Here is a 26731-nt window from a genome sequence, read left to right as displayed (position 1 = left end):
GGTCCCTCCCTCTCTTCTGGTCCCGGACCACATCTACCCAGAGCAGGCGGGAGTCATGCTCACACAGCGACCTGAGGCCACGGCAGAAAACATCCTCACTGACTGGGGGTGCCATTGCTAAGGTGGGTGATCAGAGGTAAACAGGCCTTTCTGTTGGCTTGTCTTAGCAAAACTTTTAAATGGTTATTTTTATTTTAAAGTGTGCCTCAATCCTAGACGAGAATAGAGATGAAAAAGTATATTATTTTCCATAAAAAGGTGAACTGGGACTGGGACTGGGAGCCTCTTCAATACCATAAAGAGTCGGTTCACACATATTTTGTATGTTACATGTATTATATACTATGTTCTTACAAAGTAAGTGAGAGAAAAGAAAATACTGTTAAGAAAATCATAAGGAAGAGAAAATACACTTACAGTATTTACTGAAAAAAAAAATCTGTCTATAAGTGGACCGGCGCAGCTCAAGCCCATGTTGCTCAAGGGCCCTTGGTACCTGTGTTTCCTGTACCTTTCCCATCATGGCGTGTTTCTTGGAACCACCGAGACCCCCTTCTGCGCTGCAGAAGCTGGTTTCTGACAGATGCTCTGCTCACCTGGTGTTCAGTTTATCAGGAAGAATGAGACCCACCCACCAGCCCTTGCTCTGTGAAAGCCCCGCACCTGGGAAATCCCATGCGCCAAACGGAGGATCAAATGATGCTCAATGGTAGCACCTTCCTTGGCCAGGCCCTGCCTGCCTGAGCCACCAAGGCAAACCTGAGAGCCTTCGCCAGCTGCCAATCACATGACAAGATGCTGTCACCAGGGGGACCGAGGCAGGCGGGCCTGGGTGCTGGGGAGCCTCCAGGAGGTGGTGGGCCCTGCCACCCTCTCCTGAGGGCTGTGTTGCTAGGGGACCCCAGCAGGGCACAGAGTGATCAGAGCTCACGCCGAGTACGCGTGCTGCTGGGCCCAGCACGGGTCTAATGCTCCTCTCGCTGGGAGAGGCAGGATAACACTGGTCTCTATATCAGCCCGGCTCATCAGCCAGTTAACCGTCCTCCCCGTGCCTCAGTTTCCTCACAATGAGAATCCCTACCTCTAAGGGTTCCTGTAAGGACTAAGTTAATATTCACCAGGTGCCTAGATCAGGGCTGGCCTACAGCAAATACTCAGTAACTATCACCTCATTTAATCTTCAATCACTCCGTCCTTAGGATAGCCATAGGTGGTCACTGGTCCTGTTGGTTTACAAACCAGGAAACTGAGGCACACAGAGGTTAAGGCGCTCCCTCCCTGCACTCACAGGGTTTACAATCCGGCAGGGCAGACAGTGTGGTGAGCATCGGGGATGGATGAGAAATGGACGGAGAGGGCCAGGGCATCCATAGCTCTACCTCAGCTGCCTTGTCCCCCTGGAGCCCTTTGTAGTGGAAGGGAGAGGTGGGTAGAGCCCTTGTCTTTTAGGGAACTTGAACTTGAGACATCCAGAGAGTCCCAATAGCCCCTAACACACGAGTGGTGGGTCAAGGTCGCCCACTGCTGAGGGACATAGCCTCCAGGTCACCCAGACCTGCCAACCCTTCTCCCGGATGTCAAGGGTCGTTTCCGACTCTCCTCACAGCCTCCTCAGACCGTTTGCCATGAAGAAGATAGTGACACCATGTGTGTTGCCAGGAACCACTTGGATATTCAAGGACAAAATGGTGATGGGAACAGCACGGCCTCCCCGCTCGCCAGCTGCCCCCCGGCAATCGACCAGGAAGCTAGCCCTGGGCACACGCCACGCAGCATGGACAGAGCTGCACACAGGACACGTCGCACCGTGGGTCACCTCGAGTGGGTCCTGCTTTCCCTGCTGCACAGCCCACCCCAACATCAGCTCACTTACGCTCCCAGGCTCCAGAAACCCAACAAACTCGAGCCACCATTCTTCAGGGAACCCTGTCTCTCCTGGTTGGCTTTTGTCTTTTGTGGGATTTTCTTTTTTTAATCTATTCCTTTTCCTTGTTTTGTTTTCCATCTCTTCACCTGGAACACAAGTCCAGGCCCGTATGCCTCTGCCATACCAGAAACGAAAAGCGCCCTCCGGAGAAAAGTTAGCAGGTAGATGAGGCTACAGTTATTATTTGAAGCTTTTAAGCTCCATTAACACTCATTTTCTTGAAGTATCTGAAAGCACTTAATTCCTCAGAATTTCCAAGCAGATTCGAAGTCTCTCTCAATCTCTCCTCTCCTTTTTGCTCTGCCTCCCCGCTCTCTCCCTCCATCTCTCTGTCTCCTTTTCTCTCTCTCTTCTTAACATACCGGACAGCCTGCACTCCGGACACAGACGCTGTCACCCTGACTACAAAGAAAGGCACACAGAGCCGACGGGGCCAGACACTGACAGAACACAGACAACCTTTCCCAGCTGCCGGGCCTTCTGGGAAGCCACGTGCCTGGCTCATTTCTCAGAGCCAAGCATGTCTTTCTGGTCAATAAACTCTGCTGAGTGCATGCAGAGCCAGCCCCGCCTAGTCTGCCGAAACCACAGACTTCTGGAATAGAACAGAGTGCTGTCCAACACCCCCATTTTAGAGACGAGGAAACTGAGGCCTGGGAAGGGCCGAGGCCTGTCTGGATCAACTAGAACTGGAGCCCAGGTCTCAAGTGCTTCTTCTGCTTCCCTCTGGTTAGAGGAGCTCCCTTGGCAGCTGAGGGTGTCATACCCCCCTCCCTCACCCCCAGCAGAGAGCCATTCGGAAGCAGGCACGGACAGGGGCTCTACCTCACCCTGTGCCTCCCTCAGCCTCTCTCTCCCGCTGGAAACTCCCAGGACACTTTATCCCCCCCTTCTCAGAGGACGTGGTACTTTCTTTTCTAAATTCCCCCTTCTCACCGATGGATGGAGGCAGTGAGGACAAAGACTCTAGGACCAGGAGACCCAGTTCCAATCACCTGCTGTGTGATTTGCACAAATGACAGCACCCTCCTGGGCTTCAGTGCTCTTACCCGCAAAATGCAGAGAATAACAGCACCTACCTCGTGGGAACCCCGTGGGGATTGATTCATGAGTGAATACACACACGGCCCTCAGAACAGCGCGGTCACATTGCATGCACTTAGCATGAGCGAGGAGCAGGTGGTCTAGGCCAGGACGTCCGTCTGCTTCATTGTTGAGGCCCAGCATTTGACTATGAGGGACAGTGTCCAGCTGGCTAGTCACGGTACCTCCAGCAGAGATGCGGAGGAAGCCAGATAAAAAAGGGTCAACTGAACGAACCTGGCACAGGGCACTGCCACAGCAGGTGCCTCGTCGGTGCCCACCAAGGAATCTGTAGGTTTCCAGAGCTCGTAGGCTCTCAGAGAGGGTTTACTTAATTTACTGAGTTTACTCCTGGATAATTTCCGATGTGCAAGCCCCAGTCGTTTCACTGCTCCAAGTTTAACAAGTTTGCCCAGAGCCCAGCTCTCAACTTCCAGAGCACCGTCCTGGCACGGAACCCCTCCTGCTCTGGGACAGTGGCTCACACAGTGCCTTCCGGGGCTGCTATGTCTTTGCTGGCTGCCATTTTCCTGGGGTTGTCAGGTTTTGAAAGCCAAAGCGCCAAAAACACCCTGCTTGGTACTCATCTCTGAGGGGCCGGAGAATGCAGACACCTTAATGAAGACAGACGGCCGCGCCTGGAACCAGACCCGGTCTGGAGCTCTGTAAGTGGATGTAAGTGCTTCTGCGGAGGAAAGGACTGCACGGCCACAGGCCCGGAAGCCAGGGGACATCCGGAGATGGCACTGAGGACCGACACAGAGGTGTCTGGGGTTTCTCAAGTGAAAGGCACTCAGCAAGAACAACATACATTAGTCACCTCAGAGGCCGGCGGTGAACTTGGCCTTGGGCACATAAACACTCTGCTGATTGCTGGCCGAGACACTGAGCCCGAAACTGATTCTCCCCACTTGGGTGTGTGTCCGCACTCAGCAACGGTCTCGGACACAGAGGACCCCGCAGCTTGGCCGGAGGGTACCTGCGGCGTGCTGGGGCGGCTCCAAGGGGCACTGAGAGGTTGGGAAGATGCCAAGTTCTCCCGAGATGGCACACCCTGGGCCTGGACCGCCCCATGGGGTGCTGTGGTAGGAGCAGGCCGCCCAGCCAGCCGAGACACACCTGACCTGCCGCTGCCTCTCACTCTGTGACCTGACAACAACTTCCCAGGAGCGAGGGGGAACGGGGCGTGTGGGCCCCTCCACACCAGCGGGCACGCACCGTGGGTTCTCGGCCCCTCACCATTCGGAGGCTTTTTCTGTGCCCTGAAAGCCCCAAATAAACAATTTTTTCCTCTAAACCCTGTACCTTTCAAGTGTATGCAAGTTCCCCGGTGAGCACTGGGGTGTAAGGAAGAGGGTGATGAGCAAGGGACTTTTTAAAAGGTGGTGAGTGTGCGTGGAAAAGTCCCCCGCACCTCTGATGGGATGGTGTTTAAATGCTGTTGTGCCCATCTGAGCCCCGTCCCGGGAACTGCCAATCCCGGTTTCTGTCTTCCCAAATACCCCACACACCTTTCTGGGGGAAGGTATGTTTTATTTCAGATGACATTTATCTGAAAATAAACATCATAATCCACTTTCATAACATCAGTTGATGCCAGTATCAGGTTCCCCCACCCTACCCCACCCAGCGGCTATTAGCTCATCCAGTGTAAGCAACGGCTGAGGTTAAAAGTTGCAAATCTGGGTGGATTCATAAACAGGAAGCTCTTTGGAAGTGGGGCCCTGTGTCCAGAAACACAGCTCTACAAAGACCATCAATAAGCACGCCGGCCAGTCAGTGACAGGAGCTGAGCGTAGAGGCTGGGGGACTCCCTGAGCGCTGCTTCAGTGCCTAGCAAATGGGAGCCTGTTTCAAATCCTGGGTGCAGCACTTGCTGTCCGGTGACTTGGGGCTAGTTAGTTAGCCTCATTGTGCCTCAGTTGTCCCATCTGTAAAATGGGGAAAATGATAGCTACTGCATAGGATTGTTGGAAAGATTAAATGAGAGAGAGAGAGAGAAAAAAAGCCCCAAACCTAAAGCCTTTGGAGCAATGCTGTACATAGTAAGTCGTGTAAGTGTTGGCCATTATTATCCAGGGTCTACCAGGTCAGCTGCATCATCATTTACTTCCTTTCAAGCCTCACACCAACTTTCCAGATGGGTCGAGTCAGCCCCATTTTACAGATAGAAACCGGGGCTCTTGAGGACTAAGTACCTTATTTAAAAGCAACATAACCAGGACATGACAAGGAGAGCCCCTGAACCCAAGGAGTCATCATAACCATTATTAACATAATAATGGCCATTTACTGAAAGCTGGTTGGTGTGCTAAACACTTTACACCTATTATTTCATTAAATACTCAAAACTGCTCTAAGGAAAGAATTAGTGTAACTATTTTACAAAGGAGGACATGGGGCTGGAACAGTGAAATATGTTGGCTGAGGTCACACCGTAATTTAGGGACTAAAGCAGGGGCTTGGTCCCAGTTCTGACACCAAAACCCATGGTTTCTTCCACGAAAGGCCTGCCTGTCTGGTATTTTGTTATAGATCTTTCATCCACTTGAAATCATCAATGTGCCTGAGTTCACATGACATGTAAGACCCTGGCCTTGTTCAATAAAGTCCAGGAATGGCCCTCTCCATCCGGGGACCCATCTATTGTCCTGGATTGTAAGAAGTCAAGCTCTCCCCCCATAAAAGCCTAGTTTTCTATCCATTTCCTTCTAGAAAGTTTGGGTTGAGGATCTGAGATAGCAATTGGGAAGTGGGCTAAAACAAATCACAGGAAGTTCTGAGTCACTAGACTTTTATCTTTTGGGAATTAGAACAACCCAAATATTTTCTCAAGTAAATCATCATCTGCTCACAGATCTTCTTCTTCCATGGAAGGATTTCCCTCAGCAATATGTGACTGCCCTACCCAGTTACACGTGGCTCTGAAAACACCTACCAGTCACTACATCTTTACCGCCCCAACCTCTATGGTGGTGCGAACACATGGACGGGCCAGGGATATCCGCATCCCGAAACAAAGGTATCACAGTGGCGACTTCATGTTTTACCAAAACATGAACCAACCAAAACCTGGTGCTATCCGGGTGCTCCCTTTGCAATTATGTGGGCCTTCATGCTGACCTACTTATTAGCTCTTTAAACTACAGTTTTCTATAACTTACTAGAAGCCCAGTGCACAGATTCGTGCACCACTGGGGTCCTTCAGCCTGGCCTGCACGATGGGGCCGAAATCGGCTCTCTGACATCCCCCCAGGGGTTCTGGATTGCGAGAGGGCACAGGCCAGGCCAAGGGACCCCACCGGTGCACGATTGGGGCCGGGGAGGGACACAGGAGGTTAGCCAGCCAGGGAGGGATCACAGGAGGGCTCCAGGGCATGCCCAGCCCATCTAGCTCAGTCCGATTGGCTGTACTCTAGCCGCAAGCTAACCTACAGGTTGGAGTGTCTGCCCCCTGGTGGTCAGTGCATGTCACAGCAACTGGTTGACCAGTCAACTGTCTTCCCCCTAGTGGTCAGTGCAAGTCATAGCGAGGAGTGGTTGAGCATCTTAGCACATCATTAGCATATTATGCTTTGATTGGCTGAACAGCCGACCAGTTGACTGGACACTTAGCATATTAGGCTTTTATTATACAGGATAGGAACATTACTATTTAGGAAAACAAATTCCAAAGTGGCAGTCTACTCAGTTTACTAAAGATACCCTATTGGTTTTAATGACGTGTAACACAAAACAGCCTTGCTGACGCTAAAGAAGCACATTTCTTGCTAGGGCACTCTGCCCCATCAGAGGGCCAGGCCACCCTCAGAGTGACAGCATCCCCCGTCCGGCTGGCTCCCTGGCTCCAGAGGCTGGAAGGATGGCAAAAGGGAGGGGGGTGACAGCAAGTTTGCCTTGGCTGACTCTGCTCTGTAATCTTGGCCTACAGTCTGGTCTGGGGCAGTCCTGGATAAAACACAAGACTAAGAATTCAAGCCAGGAAGTCTTGCTTCCTAGCACTGGGTAAAAACCACCAATTAATGGAAATGCCAGTGACTACTCACTCCTCAGTACAAGAGTCAGGTTTGGGAAAAACACTTGCCCTCAGTGAGCATTTGATGTGCCAGAGTTTTCCTCCAAAGCAGTTCAGACTCTGCGTGTGGATGAAAGGAGGCCCTTGGTGTGAGACACAACTGACTTTGCCCAGAAGATAAAGGAAAACAGGACTTCCAGAAACCTGCAAAATACTTAAAGCTTCTGCACGACAAAAGTTAGTACAGGTAAAAATTTTAGTTTTTCTAATTTCATCTTGCCTAAAATCCCCCCAAAAAGAAGAATCATAAGGAAACTGGTAACTTAAACCTCTAATCCCAGGCTTATGTCTTAGATTTTGAAGAATTATTGAACTCATTTATTTGGATAAAAAGAGACAAGAATTTGATATTCTTCAGTTAAATATCATGATTGCACATATACTGTAAAAACACTTACACCTATATTATGTCACTGTATGTCTAATGACTTAACAGGGCTGCTGTTACTATCCAAGTGATCATCAATGGCAGATGGAGTGGATACCAGGGTGAAATACTCAGCTGGAATGCCGTCATTGACAATTGTCGGATGTGGGTCCCCTCCTCCCCAAATTCCTGACTGTTTTTGGTCTTCCAAGAATTCATTGTTCCTAGGCCCAGAGTCAGGAGCAAAACACCAACAGCCTGGATGTGGTCTAAGGACGCTGCCAGCACATCTGAGACCCTGCAGGCAGCTCATGTGACATTTGATACACATTTTCTCATTTAACTATGTAAGCGCCGAGACAGGTACAATGTTAACCCTCACTGTTCAGGTAAGAAAACAGGGGCTCTGAGAGTCAGATAACTTGCCCACGGTCACATGTCACATGTGGCAGACTCTGAATCTGGGTTCAAATTTGATGTGCTCCAAAGCTTAAACGTATTTCTCCTTTCCACAAAAATAAAACCTACTTCACAGACCCTTTGGAAGTCCACGCTTCTCCTAGGTCTCAGGTGTTGTTTGTTTTCAATCCACCTTTCTTATCTGCCCCGCATGTTCGGTAGAAGCCTGTCTCTTGTCCAGAGACCCTTCTTGGTGGGATCACAGCTATGTGCCCCCAGGACCTACCCCAGGGTGAGGCGGGTCCATCCTGTGCTCTCCTAAAATCCATGGTAGATCATGGTTCCCTGGACATGGTAAATCTTAGGTGTACTTTTAGCCGGACGGACCTGTGGCAAGCTTCATCCCTAAAGCAGGAAACCTAGAAGTTGTCAGGCCACGGGTTTACTGTTTCCCCAGCTAAATGTGAAATGCCAACAACTGAGGCATTTCCCAGAAGGCAGAGCAAGTGGGCAACGTAACCGCATTCCTCCTGTTTTTCACAATGTGCGCAAAGGCTGAATAGCTGGAGCTCTTTGGAACACACCCCTTCTTTTCTGCGCAGGAAGCCGGAGGGAAGCCCTGCCTGGCTGCATTTTGGAATCACCCGGGGAGTTTCAACGACGCCAAGGCTGGGGTGCGGCCCTGGCATCTGGATTTTCAAAGCGCCCAGGAGATTCTAAGGTGCAGGCAGGGCTGAGCAGCCCCGGCCAGACCAGCGTGGGACAAACCACTCCGCTGAGGCTCCGGTTCATGCCTCCGGACTGTCTCCGCGCGTTCCTCACTCCCGGTTTCCCCGCCCTGTGCCCTGGGAGCTCTCCCGGAGCCGCTCTGCGTTCCGCCCGCACGCGGGACCCCGCCGCCCCGCGCTCAGGACCCCGGAGACGTCTGCCCGCGAACACCCGCCCCGCGCTGGGACTTACGTGGCCGCCAGGTTTGCAGAGCGGGGGCGCGGGCCGGCGCGGAGGACCGGGCGAGGCCGGCAGCGGAGGGGAGCAGGGCGGGAGCCGCCGCCCGCCGCCCAGACCGGGAAGTGGGGGAGGCAGCGGCGGCCGCGCCCCCTGGCAGCTGCGGGAGGGGCCGGCCGCGCGGGGGCGGGGCGGCGGGGCAGCGGGGCTGCGGGGCGGGGGCGCAGGAAAGCGGGCGGCGCGGAGCGCGGCGCAGAAGGTGGCCTCGGGCAGCCCCTGGGGCGCTCCCCTGCGGAGCCCGGGTGGCCTGGCCGCGCTGGGGCGAGGGGCGAGGGGCGAGGGGCGAGGGGCAGGCCCGAGAGCCCGCCTAGGGGGGACAGGGGGACTGTCGCTCCAGCTGGGCGAAGGCCGCCGAGAGCCCAGGGCCGTCACCCTAAAAGTGCCAACCCAGCAGCTGCAACTAGAGGCAACGCCTGGGCACGACAGTGAAACTTTTTTCCCCCCAATTGAATTTAGTGGGGTGACATTGGTGAATAAAACCACACAGTTTTCAAGTGTACACCTCTACAAGTGTTCACCTGCACACTGCATCGTGCGCTCACCACCCACAGTCAAGCCCTTTCCTCCACGGGTTACCCCCCTGCGCCCTCTTCCAGCTGCCTCCAGACGGCGAAACTTGTTAAAATGTGACACATGCTCTCTGATGAATCCGAGTTCAAAGTAAGCAAACTTTTAAAAGACAGAGCACACACTTGGAGTTACACTTTTTAAAATCTAAGCTTTTCTTCCTGTCCTTAAATCAGCTCGTGGTGGTGTACATTTTATATTCTCTACGTTATGCTGTAATGACTTGTAAAGGAATCCTTAACATAATAAATTTCCCCATAAAAATATTGTAAACTTTTGAAATGGGGAAAGTCTACATTAGGCATAGGGATGCTGTAAAAAATTGTCACTTATTCACACAAAAATGCATTCAATTATGGGACCACGCATGCTCATGAATACTGGCATTCCCATCAAAGGCTGCCTTCTGGGAAAGAATGTTCATAACTCAGAAGTGAAACTTGGCAAAAGTAAAATTGATAGGATACATTGTGCAAACTTCTACGCACTGAAAAGATGCTAAAGATACTAATTCCTTCAGTTTACCCTTGTTTGAACCTCTAGGATTCTGCATTTTATTTTCCAGGTCTTTTTAACTCTCATCCCCCCCCCCCCCCATATCCTGTTTTATTGCATTCTGAGTAAATTCTTCCGTTCTGTTTTTCATTAATTATTTTGTGACCATTTGAATTTGCTGTTTAACCTGCCTGGGATAGGCAGAGTAGTCCCTCCACCTCCTCCATGAGGTCCACCTCCTATACCTTGAACCTGTGAATGTGGCAACGGAGAAGTAAGGTAGCAGGTGGGATGAGGAAGGGCGCTAACCGGCTGACCTTGAGATGGGAAGATGATCATGGATTGTTTGTATGTGGGCCGAATGTAATCACAAAACTCTTATGAGGGGAAGAGGGAGACAGAAGAACCAGAGATGGCAGCCTGAGCAGGATGTGGCCTGATGTTGCTGGCTTTGACGAAGGAGGAATGGGGCTATGAGCCACGGAATGAGTGTGGCTTCTGGAAGCTGGAAAAGTAGAGGAAACATTCTCCCACAGAGCCTCCAGAAGGAGCGCTGTCCTGCTGGCACTTTGATTTTAGCCTTAGGGCAGTGATGGCGAACCTATGACACACGTGTCAGAGGTGACACGCGAACTCATTTTTTTGGTTGATTTTTCTTTGTTAAATGGCATTTAAATATATAAAATATCAAAAATATAAGTCTTTGTTTACTATGATTGCAAATATCAAAAAATTTCTATATGTGACACGGCAACAGAGTTAAGGTTTTTCAAAATGCTGACACGCCGAGCTCAAAAGGTTTGCCATCACTGCCATAGGGAGACTCTTTTAGACTTCTGACCTCCAGAACTGGAAGATAATAAATTTGTTTTGTCTTAAGTTACTAAATTTGTGGCAACTTGTTACAGCAGCAGTAGGAAATCAATATACCGTTCATTTGAGTATTTAACTTCAACAATAATATATTTGCTTTCTAAGAATCTTCTGGTTCCATTTCTAGTTTTCTTGGTCTTTTTTAAATCTCCTGTTCTTTGCTGGTTCCATCATTTTTTAAAAAAATGCATATGTAGTTAATTCTTGTAGTTAAACTTTGAGATAATTATAAATTGGCATGCAGCTTTCAGAAATAATGCAGAGAGATCCATGTACCCTTACTGGTAACATCTTGCAATATCACATCCAGCATGTGAGGCACTGACACAGTTAGGATACAGAATATTTGCATCACTACAAAGATCCCTCACATTCTCCTTTTATATCACACAACCCCCTCTTCAACCACTAATCTGTTCTCCATTTCTATAACTTGTCATTTCAAGAATGTTATGTAAATGGAAGCATACAGTATGTAACATTTGGGGATTGTTTTTTTATTCACTCAGGGTAATTCTCTGGAGATTCATCCAGGTCACTGCATGGATCAATAGTCCTTCCCTTTTTATTGATGAACAAGTAGCATTTCACAGCATTACCACACAGATCGCTTCACTGTTCACATGTTGAAGGACATCTGGGTTATTTCCAGTTTTGGGCTATTATGAATAAAGCTGCTATAGACATTCATGTACAGGTTTTTATGTGAACGTAAGTTTTCATTTCTCTAGGAATGAAAATACCCAGGAGTCCAACTGGGTAGTTGCATGTTTAGTTTCTTAAACTGTCAAACTATTTTCCAGAGTAGCTGTACCATTTTATATTCCCACCTTCAAACATATAAGTGATCAATAGTTGGATGGATAAATTGTAGTGTACTCATACAATGAATACAACCATAAAAAAGAATGAAGTGATTTATGCTAAATGTTGGTGAACCTCAAGGACATTAAGTGAAAGAAGCCAGACACCAAGTATCAAAAGAAGTTAAATGATTCACATATTGACTGAAATAGCCATTGATGTTTGTATGTTTACCTTGTATGGTGTGTGTGACCTTGCTGAACTCATTTATTGGTTCTAAGAGATACTTTTGGTAGATTCTTAGGTATTTCCTACATAGACAATCATGTCATCTATAAATAGGGACTGTTTCATTTATTGCTTTCCAACCTGTATGCCTTTCATTTTCTTTTCTTGCCTTATTGCACTGGTTAAAACTTCCAGCACTATGTTGAAGAAGTCATTATGGGGAGGAGGGGTGGGAGGTGGGACTCATTACTGCTGGTGGCTTTTCTGACACCACCCTGGTAGTGGTGGCCAGGGACTGGTGAGGGTACCTTGATACAGCCTGGTGAGGGTAGAATTCTAGGTTCCCTCTTGACCTTTGCTGGCTAGAGGTCAGGGGGTCCACAATTTTTCTGGGGTTTGCTTGGAGTAAAGTATTTATTCTCTAAAAGTTTTGTCTTGCTAGATTGTTTCCTACTCATTTTGCTAGACACAGCAGGTTTTATTATTACTGTTGTCATTTTTTGTTTGTGCTCATTGGTGCTTTGGGGTTACTGGCTTCTTCGGCTACAAGTCTCAGTGAGATGTGTGAAGCAAAAGAAAACCCAGGGAATTCAGTATCATGTCATGCCTTGGGTCCTGAGGTCCCTGGCTAGTCTGCCTTCTCTCCAGCTTTCAGTCTTCTGTTTGTTTTATATAGAATGTTCAGGGATTTTAGCGGTATGTAACTAAAGGATTAGGAAAGAGTATGTCTACTCTATCTTCCAAGAAGTCAAAGTCACCATATATATTGCTAGTGTTTTAATTTTTTTTCCAAAAGTTATAATTTTAGGTGAGCTAGATCATTAGAATAATATTTGATTTTTAGTATCTAAGCAAAACTGAGCTCTGCTCACTGTTATTACCATAACTGTATTAGCAGGTCAGTGACAAACTTGGTCTTCTTTGGAGGAGTTGAGAACTGGAGGAAACGAGAATATTGGAGGGTATACTTGAAACTAGTGAGGTATTAACAGCTATGAAACATGGTCTCACCTGCAGGCTATGGCTCAGTGTCACTGTAGAATCATAGCTGTAGCTGAAAGTCCTTTGGTCATTTTTCCCAGGAGAACACACTGAATCTTTATTTTATGCTCCTGCAGCTAGTTCACTCACATTCCAGGAACCTGTTTGGAGGTCCAGCTCCCTACATTTCTAAGACAGAGGATAGCTTTTTATAACCAGGATTGCTTTATTCATGACTCTTCTTTTCTCCATTTATTCAGTTAATAAATGTTAAGAAGGTGACCATTTCTTTCTAAGCCAAGAATTAATTGTATCTTCGAGAAAACACTTTTTCCTCCTGATCTTGCTTCTTCTACTTTAAAATCCCATTCCAAGGGTGGCCCTGTACAAGCTTAATTCTTCAATAAGAACCAGAATGATGCTAATACTTATTATATGCCAGGTTCTATTCTAAGCTCATTACATATATTTATTCCTCAAAACAATCCTAAGACATAAGTGTTTTGGCTGTCCCCACTCTACAGGCAAGGAAACCGAGGCACAGGGTCAAATAACCCAAAGTCTCCCAGTTGGAGAGTGATGTCTGGTTCCAGAGTCTGTGCAATAATCCTCTAACCACAGAGACTGCATATGGCCAAGGGCAGACCTACTATGTGTGATGATTGGAATCTCTAACAAAATGAAATGCAGTACTTTAGTGGGGAATGTAGGATAAACCACACATGCATGTATTCCTTGAGGAAGAGTGTGGCAGCTTTTAAATTTAAAAAAAAAATTATTATCAACTGTTCTTGCAGCTTGCTTGCTCTTATGAAGCTGATAAAACAAAAACATTTCCAGAACAGAGCGATTCACCAGCACCGTCATTAAGTTGAAAATCTATTCTTTGTCACAGAGCAAGAATACACTTCAGATCCACTCAAGAAAATAACTTCACAGAAAAGTGTTTACAGAAAGACCCACATCCATTTACCATGCATTCCAGTGCCTCATGGTCCCCTTTGCAACTGCCTAACTCCTAACCCAGTTTCTTTTTATAGTCCAAAAACAAGGAACCACTCAGAGATATCCCCTCAGAGCACTGTTGAAAATATATTAAACGTAGAGGCATCCCAGATCCCTGTTCCAAATATTAAAAATATATTAAATGAGCACATAGAGAAAATATCCATAGGTATAGTCTATTTATGTTCTAATGAGTGTTTGTTTCCTTGCTTTTGATAATGTCTTCAATTTCTTCCGAGACCTTTCCTCTGTAGTCATTTGGCTCTATTGCATTTAACTTCTTTTGATACTCCAGGGGCAAACCATTCTCTTTGGCGCCCATGCAAATGACCTAGAAATAGTAAAATAAATAAAAATACCTCTTTTAGTATTTAACTTAGTATACCACAGCTTTATCTGCAGTATCAAAGCATGAAATATTAGCTTTCAGATAATTTTAGAGTAACTCTAGAATAAATAATTCTAGAACAAAATGGAGATATGGTCACTTCTTTCACAATAAGGATGAAAGTGCAGGGAATTTTCAAAGCCACCTGCTAGGCCCTAATGGAATATCAACTCTACTCAGTAGTATGACAAAGTACTTTTATATTAAGACAAAAAACTTATTTATAGACTATGTATAATCTTTTAAGAAAAAACTCTTCTTAAAAAAAATTAAAGTTTACAGGGAGCAGTTTTCATTGAATCCCAGAGTCTAGTCTACCGATGAATTAGACATGAGGAAGTAAAGGGCAACCGTATTCAGTGGTACTTTTCAGATCCACACCAGGCTAATCTGCTAGGTTCCTTACTGGGAAATTCCAGAGCTGGCCTGGAACTGGGCCACCCCTCTGGGTGCCGTGTCCTGACTGGGCCTGCTAACAATTCCTAACTTGGGGTTTCTGAAAAGGGATGTGGAGGTCTCTACCCACATTTTTTTTCCTGTGCTTGTGGGGAGTGGTTTCCTGAAAGGCAGTGTGACTTTTTTTTTTTTTTTCTATCTAGGGATGGAAAACATTTCAGCAGTAGGAAATATATATTTTTCCCAATGCATATTGGTGTTCATGTTTTGTGGAGAGAAAATCGATTACAAAAGCCCACATATAGGAAGAAAATATGTGTCTAGAATTATGAATTATATATATTTCTAACAGCGTTTTAAAATAAAGTTTTAGGAATATAGTTCTATCATTACAAATAAATCTGAATATTGTATTTTAGGTAAATAACTATCATTTTTGTATTTAAATTTTTTTATTAAAATGAATTGTTCATGTAGAATTTAAAACACATAAAGTTTTTAAAAAACAAGATATTGTTTAGATTAGTTCAGTGAAAATTAAGGGGCATCACCCAAAATCTTAGTAAGTAGCTTACCTTTTTATACTGGGGTGAAGGGGGAGCGCTCTCATAATTTCTCATCTGGTAACTTCGACAGGTTATTTTTTTTCCTTCTTGAGTGTAAACATTAATTTCCATTGGGGCATATGTTCCACTATTAACCCCTTCTTGCCTGAAACCAGAACAGCCAAGTTTTAATCATACTTGACTTAGCCAAATTAGTTTACTGTATTAAGAATTTAACTATCTATGGATGTATTTGCTCCCTCTGTATTTTGGGATATAGAACATATTATATAATACTACCACATCCAAAGTAAACTCGGCATTTTCATTAGAAAACCCTAGGTTTACTATTATTTGTTATACTTCTAACAGATCTCTATATTTATTTTATGTAAAAACATGCTTCAATGTAGCTATTTTCTTCTGTATATCCCCGAGACATCAGTCTCTCGGCTACACAAAGTGGACTGTGTGCTGACAGCAGGAGGGTATCCAGCCGGAGCAGAGCAGTTGATGGCTTCCTCGTTCACAGGTGAGTGAAGCACAACGCGGGTCAGATAATCTGCTCTTTGCAAATCTACTCATTTCTGCCAACTTCCTCTGTACTAAATGCTCTGCCTCACAACTCATGGGAATGCTAGTTATAAAAAGTATTAAAGCGCCCTGACTGGTTTGGCTCAGTGGATAGAGCGTCGGCCTGCGGACTCAAGGGTCCCAGGTTCGATTCCAGTCAAGGGCATGTACCTTGGTTGCGGGCACATCCCCAGTAGGGGGCGTGCAGGAGGCAGCTGATCGATGTTTCTCATCAATGTTTCTAACTCTCTATCCCTCTCCCTTCCTCTCTGTAAAAAATCAATAAAATATATATATATGTGTATATACATATGTATTAAAGCATTCCTAGTATGTTAGAAGTTTTCACAAATTATTCTTTCTTTTTACTGATTCAACTGCCGCTGTAAAGAATTAGTTTTTAAATATATTTTATTGATTTTTTACAGAGAGGAAGGGAGAGAGATAGAGAGCTAGAAACATCGATGAGAGAGAAACATCGATCAACTGCCTCCTGCACATCTCCTACTGGGGATATGCCTGCAACCCAGGTACATGCCCTTGACCGGAATCGAACCTGGGACCCTTCAGTCCGCAGGCCGACGCTCTATCCACTGAGCCAAACCGGTTTCGGCAAGAATTAGTTTTTAAAAAATGGCTCTAAAACGACTACTTCCGAAATCAATAAATATGTGTGACAATTTAAAAAATCTTCATGCATTTTCACCATATGAAACTACGAAGATTTATATAAGCAAACAGAATGAAAATAAGGACTTCCATCTTTTACAGAAGGGTTTACACATGTCACCCCCAAATCTCAATCAGAAAGTGTGACCTTCTAGGCTTTTCTTTTTAGGAAATGCACATTATACCTTTTCTATTAACTCTAAAGTGTAAAGAATATGTCTGTAGTATATGGTTTTGAAAAACCAACACATAAAGATACACATCCTTGCATATGATCCACTTTCAGAATTTGTAATTATTTTAATTTATAATTAGAAGCCACCTACTTATCCAGAGAACTTAAATTGCTCTTGTTCATTTTCCATACTACTCCCCACACTTCATCGCCAGGACTTTGAAAAATGGTGGCTATACCTCCATGCCAAGTTTCACTTGTTTTGCCTTGGAAATTGCCAAAGTCAAGCTTAAAATCCTACAAAGAAAACCAAAGTGACATGATCAATATTCTCTTGAACCAAAATTTCCTCAAAAAAGAAAAAAAAGATTTACCTTGAACTTTATGCAATTAAAATATAAACTTTGAGTTCCTTCTATGTGTAAGAAGCTGTGGAAAATAGAAAGATAAACAAAAATCCAGATCTCAAGGACTGTATGTATTCATATTCTTCTTTAAAAATGAAATGTATACTGAATAGGTACAGTATCTTACCATAAACAAAAGGTTTAAGAGGGAAGAAAAATCCCATAATCCCAATGCCTTAACAACTATTTTCATTTTTGAAAATTACTTCCCAGCCTACTTACAGATAGATTTTTAACTTAGAAGCAATCACAGTGTACATAATTATTGAAACTGGGTGAAAGCTACATAGGGGTTATAATATTATCTCTACTTTTATGGATGTAAGGAGCATTGACTAGTATATATCACTATGTTTGCCCTAAGGGAGCTGGCATTTGAGGGTAATTTGTATACATATGAACACTAATCTAATATTCATAAACTGTACTAATATATCTATAATTATCATAAAAGCAACTAACACACTGGAAAATTACTGGGCTCTATATACGTACCGTGCTATGAGCTTTATATGAACTCTCATTTGTATCTTGCCTAATAACCTTATTATACCCATTTCACAGCAAGAAAAACTGTGGCTTACAAAGATTAAGCAACTTGCCTAAGGTCTCATGACTAATAAGTAATGGAGCCAGGTTTCCAGTTTAGCTTCTTCCCTCACAGAGAAGGCACAGTCCTGGGGAAGATGAAAAATCCTTACTTGGCTGTTTGATCTAGGAAGATTGCTTTCCATCTTTCCAGAAATTAGTTCCCTTAATGATAAAGTGAAAAAGGATGGGCTCAATAATAAGTCTAAGGTTTATATTTTATCCTTTATTTTCTTAAAAACCTTCTCAGACATTTTAGGAAAAAGGTTTTTTCAGTGACCAGTACCTTCAACTGGTATCCTGGAACAGGGGTGGGCAAACTTTTTGACTCGAGGGCCACAATAGGTTCTTAAACTGGACTGGAGGGCCGGAACAAAAGCATGGATGGAGTGTTTGTGTGAACTAATATAAATTCAAAGTAAACATCATTACATAAAAGGGTACGGTCTTTTTTTTTTTTTTAGTTTTATTCATTTCAAACAGGCCGGATCCGGCCCGCGGGCCGTAGTTTGCCCACGGCTGTAGATTCTAGGACCAAGTGTCCCATCAAAAGATCTGATAAAAATTACCACCACACTAGGAACTGGTTGTCTATTGCTAAATGCAAGAAACAATTTTCATGCTTCATCTTGTTCCAGTTCTCAGCTGCTTCTGACACAGTTAACCAACCCTGTCTTGATCTGCTTCCTTCCTGACTTTCAGGTTGTTCCTTGATCTCAATTACCTTTGCCAACTCCTCCTCGACTACCTGGTCTTTAAACGTTGGGGTGCCTAAGGGTTCAGTTTAGGCCCTTTTCTCTGTTCATTCAGTAGTCTGCTCAAAACAATCTCAACCCTCCAATAACTTCAAATATCATCTAATATTCCAATCATCTTTTAATCCAACCCAAATCTCTCTCTGGGCTTTAAAAGTGCTTAAAGCAAGCCTAGTACATTCCGTGTACTTAATAAATGTTCATTAATATTGTTCTGCTCACTTGGATGTAAAACTAGCATCTCAAATTTAGTACGTGCAAACTGAGCTTGATTTCCCCTCCCAAACCTGATTCTCCTCTTTAAAAACATCACCCACCCTGTTATTGCACCAACAACCTTAGTCATCCCTATTATCTCTTTCTGCCTTCATCATCAATCACTGTTGACACTGTTACCTCCTAAATATCCCCCAAACAAGGTGTTTCTGCTGTCCTTGGGCAGATGATGACACTGTTACTCCCTAAATATCCCCCAGACCCACCTACCCTCCACTGCTCCCACTCAAGGTGCCATCATCTTTAGTATGGAGCTTTTTAACTGGGCTCCCCACACCCCCTATTGCCACCCCTACCCCTTCCAGTCCATCTCCCACAGCAACCAGAAGAGGTAAATTAAAGATGTAAATCTGATCGTTCCTTTGCTTAAATTCCACGGTGGGTCCTCTCCTGCTCTCAAGATAAAACCAGTCTTCTTTGACCTGTGGTCCTGCAACGTGGCCCTTCCCTACCTCTGCAGCCCTCATGCTGTATCTCCTTCACACACTCAGCTCCAGCCTCACCAGCTGGGGGACCCAGCTTCTCTCCTGAGTGAGGTCTTTTGCACACACCATTCCTTGTTTGTTTCTTCCCTCCCCTGATCATTCAGGTCTTGGCTTAAGCAATCACATTTTCAAGAAGAGCTTTACTGAGCATTCCGGTTAGGTCAGGTCTCCATGTCATACACTCTTATAGCACCTTGTATGTCTCCTTAATAATAATTTTTTAAAAAGGCCACTTTTTTAGAGCAGTTTTAGGTTCTCAGCAAAAATGAGACGAGGGTAAAACTCGTCTCCGTTTTAAGACTAACCACACCTGTAACTGGATAATCATTTTCTTGATAGCTCCCCTCATCATCTCAACTACAAAGTATCTCAACTTCTTTCCCACATTTGGGGGACTCCCTACCTTATGCATGTGGGGGGGCGGGTAGAGAGTGCCAGAGCTCAACTCCCAGTTTTGAAGCTTTGAACACCAGAAGTTGGTTCTCCCAGCTTTTCTTGGGCACGTGACCAAGATCTAGCCAACCTGGACAGCACCCCCTCCTCCTTCCCCGAATCTTAATTATGCCCAAGGACAGCAAAAACTCCACTCTGGTGGTGGCGGCCACATCTGGGTTTCAGGATCTGCAGGGGCGTAGTGACAGCGGCAGGCAGGGTCCAGCACAGATGGTGCTGGCACTGCATGAGGCAGTGCCCACGTCTACCCAGTTCAGCAGGGGTGCAGCCCTGGCCTCCCGGGCTGCTCCTGTCTGTGACGCTGGCTGTATTACCACTGCCATGCCTCCCTTTATGCCTGCCTGTTTTGTCAGCTTTGTGGTCCCAACTTCCTGGTCACTCTGTAAGCTCTCCAACAGCCTTTCAATGCACTCTTTTTCCTGCCTAAATCAGCCACTTTCTGTTGCTTGCAACTAAGAACCCTGATGATGACGGCAGAGGCCCTGTTGAGCTCAACAAGCAAAATGGTTTTGTGACATAATTTGTCTGTGTGCTTCTCCTATAGCCCGGAAGGTCCTCAAAGCAGCCAGCGCTACTCAATCATCTCTGTGTCTCCAGGTTAAGTGCTGGGAAAACATGCAACTAAGAACCCGGATGATCACAGCAGAGGCCGTGTTTGTCGAGTTCAACACGCCAAAACGTTTCGTAACATAATTTGTCCGCGTGCTTCTCCCATAGCCTGGAAGGTCCTCAAAGCAGCCAGCTCTACGCAATCAACTCTGTGTCTCCAGGTTAAGTGCTGGGAAAACATGCAACTAAGAACCCTGATGATCGAGTTCAACACGCCAAAAGGTTTCGTAACATAATTTGTCCGCGTGCTTCTCCCATAGCCTGGAAGGTCCTCAAAGCAGCCAGCTCTATGCAATCATCTCTGTGTCTCCAGGTAAGTAAGTGCTGGGAAAAAAGGAATGAATGGACTGAGCTGAAGAGCATGAGTTTTACCCAGGTGGGCACTGGTTCATCCAGCCACTTGACGGAGCACAGCCCTTAGGAGGAATAAGACATGGTTCCAGCGTTCAGGGCCTCTCCGGTTTTGGGGGGAGGGCGCGGGGCGGTGAGGGATGACGAAAGACAGGAACACGCATTTTTTACAACACCAGGTGTCAAGTCCGGTAGCAAAGATACCCACAGAACAGAAGGCAGCGGATTCCCTGACCTGGGTCAGAGACAGCTGTTCCGAGGTCTGAACGGAGTGGGTTCTGTGAGGATGCCCCTAAGTCAGTGGGCGAGAGGCGGCCGGAGCTGGGCAGAACGAGCATCTTGTGGGAAGGATAGGAGGACAGGAGGGAGCCACGGCGGCCTGGGGGCACCGTTGCTGGGGTGGCAGCGCTCAGTAGGGGGCCAGCACGGGGCCGCGAGGGCGAGGAGGGCTTGCCCAGGAGGCACGTCGTAAAGATAAGCCGTAATCTTACGGGTTAGAGCTGTGTGCCCGGCCCCCTGGTCCGTGGGGTGGTCACCACGTCGCAGGGGCCGGGCGGGGAGCACTGACCTGCAGGCGGGCCACGCAGCAGAACGCGGCCGAGGGGTTTCGGAGTTGGATCCGCTCGGTCAGCAGGTTGCTGCCATAGGCGAAGTACAGAAAGCTCTCCTCTTCCTGACCCCGCAGGTCCTCGCAGCCCGAGCTCGCCATGACCCGCCAGGCGCCCCGCGTCCGCAGCAGGGGTCGGAGGAGAGGACGCGACAGCAGCACAACCCCGGGCGACCCCAGCTCAGCGGCCTCCGTCCCCGGAGTTAGGGAGAAAGGTGGGAAGTGTGGGCCGGGCGATTCGGGAGCGAGCGCTCTTCTGATTGGCTGTCGGTCCCAACGATGCCAGTCGCCCCTGCTGATTGGCCAGACCCACCGCCCGCGATCCACTTTCCTCTTGGACTCGGAAATGCTCAGTCCGGCGGCGACCGGGGTCTGGTTCCTCATTGGACACGCCTTCTCTTGTCCCGCCTCCGTGGTCAAGGCCGCCTCTGATTGGCGAGCGGTCGGGCGCTACGCGGAGTCAGGTCAGGTCGCGTGGGCTCGGTTCGGCGGTCGCGGCGCGGGTCAGCACCAGGTTTCTCCCTCTCGGGCGTGGGCCGGGGCGGGGGGCGCGCGTGTGGGTGGAGGCAGTGTGTGCGCCCCAGGGAGTTCCGGGCAGGTCTGGGGCGAAACAGCGGCCCTGGTACGGCAGTTTCCTCACCCGCCGCTCGCCTCCGGCCCGGTTTGGATGAGTCGGTCAGGGCGGGTCTGTTCACCCCGCGCCGTTTCCCGCACCCCCAGGTCTGATGGTCTCCCCGATGCCTCTTCTAGGGACCCTCTGCCTCCGGGAGGAGTCCCCCTGAGCGTCCCGGGCTCCCTTCCCTGGCGGAAGTGCTGTGCCGGTTACAATTCCGACGCTGCCGGTCGGCGTAAGTATTGCCATTAAGTGCACAAACCCGCCGGGTACTATAAGATATGAAAGTATTGAAACAATGGACTAAAACCCTATCTCGCTAACTCTGAAGTGAAGGGATTTCTATGACCTCCGGGCCTAGAAGCGAGTCTTCGGCACCCAGATTTGGACCCCTAAATGCCATTCTCCGCCAAAAGGTACCGGGGCGCCATGGAGAAGGGGCTGGGGCCCGGTCAGGATCTGGGAGTGAATGAGTTCTTGGACTGTCTCCTGACAGGAAGTCGGGAAGATTCCAAGAAGAAAGAGGTTCTTTTATTATTTTCATTTTAAATATATCTTTATTGATTTCAGAGAGGAAGGAAGAGGGAGAGAGAGATAGAAACATCAGTGATGAGAGAGAATCATTGATGGCTGCCCCCTGCAGGTTCCCTACTGGGGATCGAGCCCGCAACCCGGACATGTGCCCTTGACCAGAATCAAACCTGGGACCCTTCACGCTGCAGCCTGGTGCTCTATCCACTGAGCCACACCAGCCAGGGCGAAAAAGAGGTTCTTTTAAAAGGACTCGGGAGCCAGCTTGACGGAATGAATGCCCACTGGCCACAGTTAGAACAATTTTTAAAAAATATTTATTTTATTGATTTTTTACAGAGAGGAAGGGAGAGGGATAGAGAGTTAGAAACATCAATGGGAGAGAAACATCGATCAGCTGCCTCCTGCACACCCCCTATTGGGGATGTGCCCGCAACCAAGGTACATGCCCTTGACTGGAGTGGAACCTGGGACCCTTGAGATCGCAGGCCAACGCTCTTTCCGCTGAGTCAAACCGGTTAGGGCCAGTTAGAACAATTTGAGGGTCAAAAAGAATGACTGCAGTTGGTTGAAAATGTCAAACGTGTAAAAGTCATTTCCTGGAAAGAGTAAGCCAAATCTAAAAAAAAAAACCCCAATAATTTCTAGAAACCCCTGTTTGCCATGTTACGTGTGGTGACTATTACACCAGCTCTTTCCTCTGAAAAGCTGTAAGTGGAGAAAATAAATATTTATCCTGCCTTTCTAGTTGCAGGTGAATTTCAGAGTCATCAGACAGCCCCAGTTGATGTGCAAAGCGCTGTTAATGAAACCATTTGGTGCAAGGGTGATAGGGAACAGAATGTTAACCTGTGCACGATTATTCCCCAGGGATTACTTGCTGGTCATCAGGAGGAAAACAAGGACAGTGGGAAAATGTGGCCTCTCCCATCTTAGCCTAGATGAATCTTACTGCCATGAAACGTGGGCCGTGACATTGTTGTGTCTCCAGCATCACCTGTGAGTATTGTTCCCCCAAATCTTTAACTTCAACATACGAAAGCAGGAACTACAGGATTGAAGGGGGAAAAAAAATGACACCAAGAGGAAATATCTAAAGCAAACGATCGGACATACTGCAGAGCAAAGAGCTTAGTCTCTTACATTAAGCTGGTGTCATTTAATGAAATCAAGTCCTACGCTGCTGGTCCAGAACCATGGTGCCCTCGCTGTGGAAGGGACTGGTGGGCGTCGGCCTCTTCGCTCTAGCCCACGCAGCCTTCTCTGCTGCGCAGCATCGTTCTTACATGCGGTTGACAGAAAAGGAAGACGATTCCCTGCCGATAGATATAGTTCTTCAGATACTTCTGGCTTTTGCAATTACCTGTTACGGCATAGTTCATATTGCAGGGGAGTTTAAAGACATGGATGCTACTTCAGAACTAAAAAATAAGACATTCGACACTTTAAGGAATCACCCATCGTTTTACGTCTTCAATCATCGTGGTAGAGTCCTGTTCCAGCCTTCGGATACAGCAAATTCTTCGAACCAAGATGCATTGTCTTCTAACACCTCCTTGAAGTTACGAAAACTTGAATCACTGCATCGTTGAGATTTTTACAAATCATAACAACAGGACAGGACACGGAGCTGGAATATTGGCGTTTGGGGTATATAAAACACCACCCCCCACCGATATGTATCTTGATCTTTCAGACCTAATTTTTTAAAAGTTTATGCCCCTGTTTTTATACTGTTAAATCATTGATGCAGTATAAAATATCTGTGAAATGAGTCTTTGATCTTTCATAGAGTTCTTTCTTTTTTTCATTTAAAACAAATTGGCATCTTTTGTAAAAGTCACTGTTTTGAACATTTCTTCGAGAGAAAAGAAAAGTTGATGTTTTTGTAATTGTTTTCTCAGATTTCTTTTCCTTTGCACTACAGTTTTTAGGACCCTTTTGGAAACAGTGTGACTGCTGCATTTTGCTGCATGAACGATAATAAAACGGTCTTCAGTTCTTAACAAGTGGACTTCTCTGCAGAGATTTAAAAAGGTGACATCAGTTTTTCGTAGGCCCTCTAAAAAGGGGCTCTGCTTCAGGAGTTACTTGCCAGATTTTAATTTATCCCTCACTTCTCACCCCACCCGACTCCCATATACCTTCTAACATCAGCTATCTCGTGGCATCACTTCTCTGGAGTTCTGTGTGTAGTGAGCAATTTTTGTATCAGAAATTCTTTGTCATAACAAATATACTTAACAGATTCAACTTGCTGTAAAGCTACTTGTATTCTCTTTGTTTATCTGTAAAAAATTTCCCTAATTGGTTATGTGGTGTAAGAATGTTGAAGATACACCAAAAGACCCTTTGGGATTTAATTATTCTGCTTATGTAGAAGAAGAATCACTGAGGAAAACTGATTATTTGTCATTAGCCAGTTTAATTTATTCAAATTCTGTTATTTTATTGCATACTATACTAGTGAATTAGTAAAAATAAACTCATTAAAGGAATTGGGCCAAAAATGTTCTAAATACTTGGAACTACTATCTTTAATTGTTTTTTCATTAATATCATTTAAGAAATTGTTTTGTGGCTTCTGACTTGTAGCAGGCTTACAGTTTTCCATCTTCATTGTATGTTGCTGAAGATGATACGGAGTAGTACTTTTTTAGGAACAGTAATTTTAGTTTTAGGGAAATTTGGCTAGCCCTTTGATCTGCAGAAAGCTTAACATTCCTTATTAGAGAACATTTTATTGAATTCTCAGGTATGAAAATATTGCTTATGTGGAATTGTATAGATGTAGAGGGAATAACTATGCAGATTTGAAAAGGAAATGAGCTTTAGGCAAGAGTCTCCTGATGCCCTTACACTTGGCTTTTTTTCCACTAGAAACTAACCTCAGCGCTTCTGTTCTGCCTGGAAACGCACAGCCCCAAAGCAGGAGATTATTTTGTCATTGGGCGTTTGTTTTGTTTTGTTTTGCCAACCTAGTCTACCTGTGGAATACTAGCTCTGCTCTCTAAGGACAAAGTTGGAAATCTTCTGATAACCTAGAGTAATTTAGAAGTGAGTTAAAGATGTGAAGTCGGGGGTTAAAAGTGGTGATGATAAAATCAAAACCGTGTGAGGAACAACTCCTTACATAGGTTGTATACCGTCTCCTTGGGGATGGCTAGGTTCCCAAGGGCCTCTTGTTTTCTCTTGGGGCTGTCTTCCTTTCCTAATAGCTTTCGGAACAACTTTATGAAGCTACAACTCACATTCCTTATAACTCACCCACTTAAAAGGTACAGTTCAGTGGTTTTGTAATATAGTCACTAGTTGTGCAGCTCTGACCACAGTCAATTTGAGAACACCCAAAAGAAACTAACCCTTTAGCAGTCATCTCTCATTTCCCCCGATGCTTCCCAGCCCCAAGCAACCACTAACCTACTTTCTCCCTCTCTGATTTGCCTATTCTGGTCCTTTAAATGGATTCATTCAATATCTGGTCTTTCATAACTGGCTTCTTAAAATAATTTTGTTCTATGGAGCGTGAGAACTTCTCATCTTGAGAACTGTGACTGCTGTGAAAGGAAGTGGTTGGTGAAACCAGTAGACGTAAGACAGAGGGTCAAATTTTATTTATAATGCTATGAGACAGTCCATGACTACCTAGGGTAGTCCCAAAAATGTGATGCAAGCTAGCTCAGTCTGCAGTTGACTATTGAAGGCGCTCTAGAATATGGGAAGACTCACTTCTTAATAACCAGGGAACCAGCTACATGCGATGGGCTAACAGCCCAGCTGCACAAGTGCAGATTAGTGAGTCAGGCCATAGTGCCCTGTAACTCCGTTTTTCACACGTCCTCCATCCAAAAATGGCTTCTGTGGTCCAAGCTGGGAAAGACTATGTTATTCACTTCCTCTTGGAGAGTCCCAGGGTCCATGACCACAGGAAGGAATCTGAGAATACCTGTCATGAAGAAACCTGCTGAGCTCGGTTCAGTCCTGACTTTCCCAAGCCTTTGGTGTTGGGAAGCATGTTACCGAGCATGTGGGAAAAGCCTTGGTTTTTGAAGGATGATTGTTCATATTAACTCTTAAATTATCCAGAAAATTGAAGACAAGCAATGGTGTTAGCTAGATGTTATTTATTGGTTTAATATGATTTCAGAGCCATTTGTTTATGACTTAAATGAAGTTGTTTTAATCCACCTGTTTATGACAAAGACAACACAAAAGTTGTCTTCAGAAGTGACGCTGTTTTAATACAAGAATGGAGCAGGCTGTGTCCGGAAGTCATCATCTCCTCTGTTGATATGCTGTCAGCAGCTCATCTGCTAGGGACCCCGCTGGGGCTTATCAATAACATGTGGAGAAGCAACTATAGCTATATTGGGTTTATCTATAGTCTTTGTTTTATATAGAGTATTTAGATGGTAAATACTGACAATATGCGAGGACTATTGAAGAGTCAGTCTGGGCAAGGCGCACTTTGCTGAGCTAACTCTCTGGAGACCTTGGGGCG

The 26731-nt window shown here is 46.0% G+C and overlaps 3 protein-coding genes across 21 annotated transcripts in view; 1 reads left to right on the top strand and 2 right to left on the bottom strand.

The window, feature by feature from the left end:
- NOD1 (nucleotide binding oligomerization domain containing 1) overlaps positions 1-21181 on the bottom strand; it is a 42621-nt gene extending 21440 nt beyond the window's left edge. For 4 of the 9 annotated variants that reach the window (XR_004970816.1, XR_004970817.1, XM_036327700.1 and 1 more), the window contains exon 1: positions 8812-8938. The gene's annotated coding sequence lies outside the window, so the exon portion shown is untranslated. Of the gene's footprint in view, positions 1-37; positions 4630-8811; positions 8939-21047 lie in introns of those variants that run through there. The other 5 variants (XM_036327703.1, XM_036327704.1, XM_036327701.1 and 2 more) reach the window with 5 other exon arrangements.
- On the top strand, positions 8440-24762 carry LOC118666062 (membrane magnesium transporter 1-like). 10 transcript variants are annotated; one of them, XR_004970819.1, is made up of 9 exons: positions 8440-8822; positions 9313-9516; positions 15552-15670; positions 20237-20289; positions 20389-20441; positions 20659-20739; positions 21165-21301; positions 21807-21934; positions 23101-23295. XR_004970819.1 is itself a non-coding variant. In XM_036327719.1 (7 exons), the coding sequence occupies exons 2-7, from the start codon at positions 9500-9502 to the stop codon at positions 23169-23171; spliced, it is 366 nt and encodes a 121-aa protein (XP_036183612.1). In that variant the 5' UTR covers positions 8447-8822; positions 9313-9499; the 3' UTR covers positions 23172-23295. The 10 variants fall into 10 exon arrangements, 8 of the variants coding, with proteins under 8 accessions (XP_036183613.1, XP_036183612.1, XP_036183608.1 ...); XM_036327719.1 differs by lacking the exons at positions 20659-20739; positions 21165-21301; positions 21807-21934 and adding an exon at positions 20064-20116 and having other exon boundaries at positions 8447-8822; XM_036327720.1 differs by lacking the exons at positions 20659-20739; positions 21165-21301; positions 21807-21934 and having other exon boundaries at positions 8442-8822.
- On the bottom strand, positions 13967-21509 carry GGCT (gamma-glutamylcyclotransferase). Of its 2 annotated transcripts, XM_036327710.1 has the most exons (4): positions 21048-21509; positions 16707-16852; positions 15169-15304; positions 13967-14140 (listed from the first exon to the last, which is right to left on the bottom strand). In XM_036327710.1, exons 1-4 carry the CDS (start codon positions 21468-21470, stop codon positions 13997-13999), a joined length of 849 nt encoding a protein of 282 aa, XP_036183603.1. In that variant the 5' UTR covers positions 21471-21509; the 3' UTR covers positions 13967-13996. The 2 variants fall into 2 exon arrangements, with proteins under 2 accessions (XP_036183603.1, XP_036183604.1); XM_036327711.1 differs by lacking the exon at positions 15169-15304 and having other exon boundaries at positions 14083-14140.
- Positions 24763-26731: the final 1969 nt, after the last annotated feature.

This window comes from Myotis myotis, unplaced genomic scaffold (assembly GCF_014108235.1).
Source record: "Myotis myotis isolate mMyoMyo1 unplaced genomic scaffold, mMyoMyo1.p scaffold_m19_p_11, whole genome shotgun sequence".
In the NCBI taxonomy this organism is placed as follows: domain Eukaryota; kingdom Metazoa; phylum Chordata; class Mammalia; order Chiroptera; family Vespertilionidae; genus Myotis; species Myotis myotis.
This window is presented reverse-complemented; position numbering and strand designations above follow the sequence as displayed.

Excerpts from the sequence above, each read along its gene's own strand:
- GGCT (XM_036327710.1), bottom strand. The coding sequence starts at position 21,470 with ATGAGGAACCAGACCCCGGTCGCCGCCGGACTGAGCATTTCCGAGTCC. Across the intron at positions 16,853-21,047 it reads GCTGCGTGGCCCGCCTGCAG|GATTTTAAGCTTGACTTTGG; the intron begins GTCAGTGCTCCC and ends TTTTCTTTGTAG. Across the intron at positions 15,305-16,706 it reads AATTTAAGTTCTCTGGATAA|GCAAGAAGGGGTTAATAGTG; the intron begins GTAGGTGGCTTC and ends TTCTGGTTTCAG.
- LOC118666062 (XM_036327712.1), top strand. The coding sequence starts at position 21,433 with ATGCTCAGTCCGGCGGCGACCGGGGTCTGGTTCCTCATTGGACACGCC. Across the intron at positions 21,601-21,836 it reads GCGGCGCGGGTCAGCACCAG|GGACCCTCTGCCTCCGGGAG; the intron begins GTTTCTCCCTCT and ends TGCCTCTTCTAG. Across the intron at positions 21,935-23,100 it reads TTCCGACGCTGCCGGTCGGC|GGATTACTTGCTGGTCATCA; the intron begins GTAAGTATTGCC and ends ATTATTCCCCAG.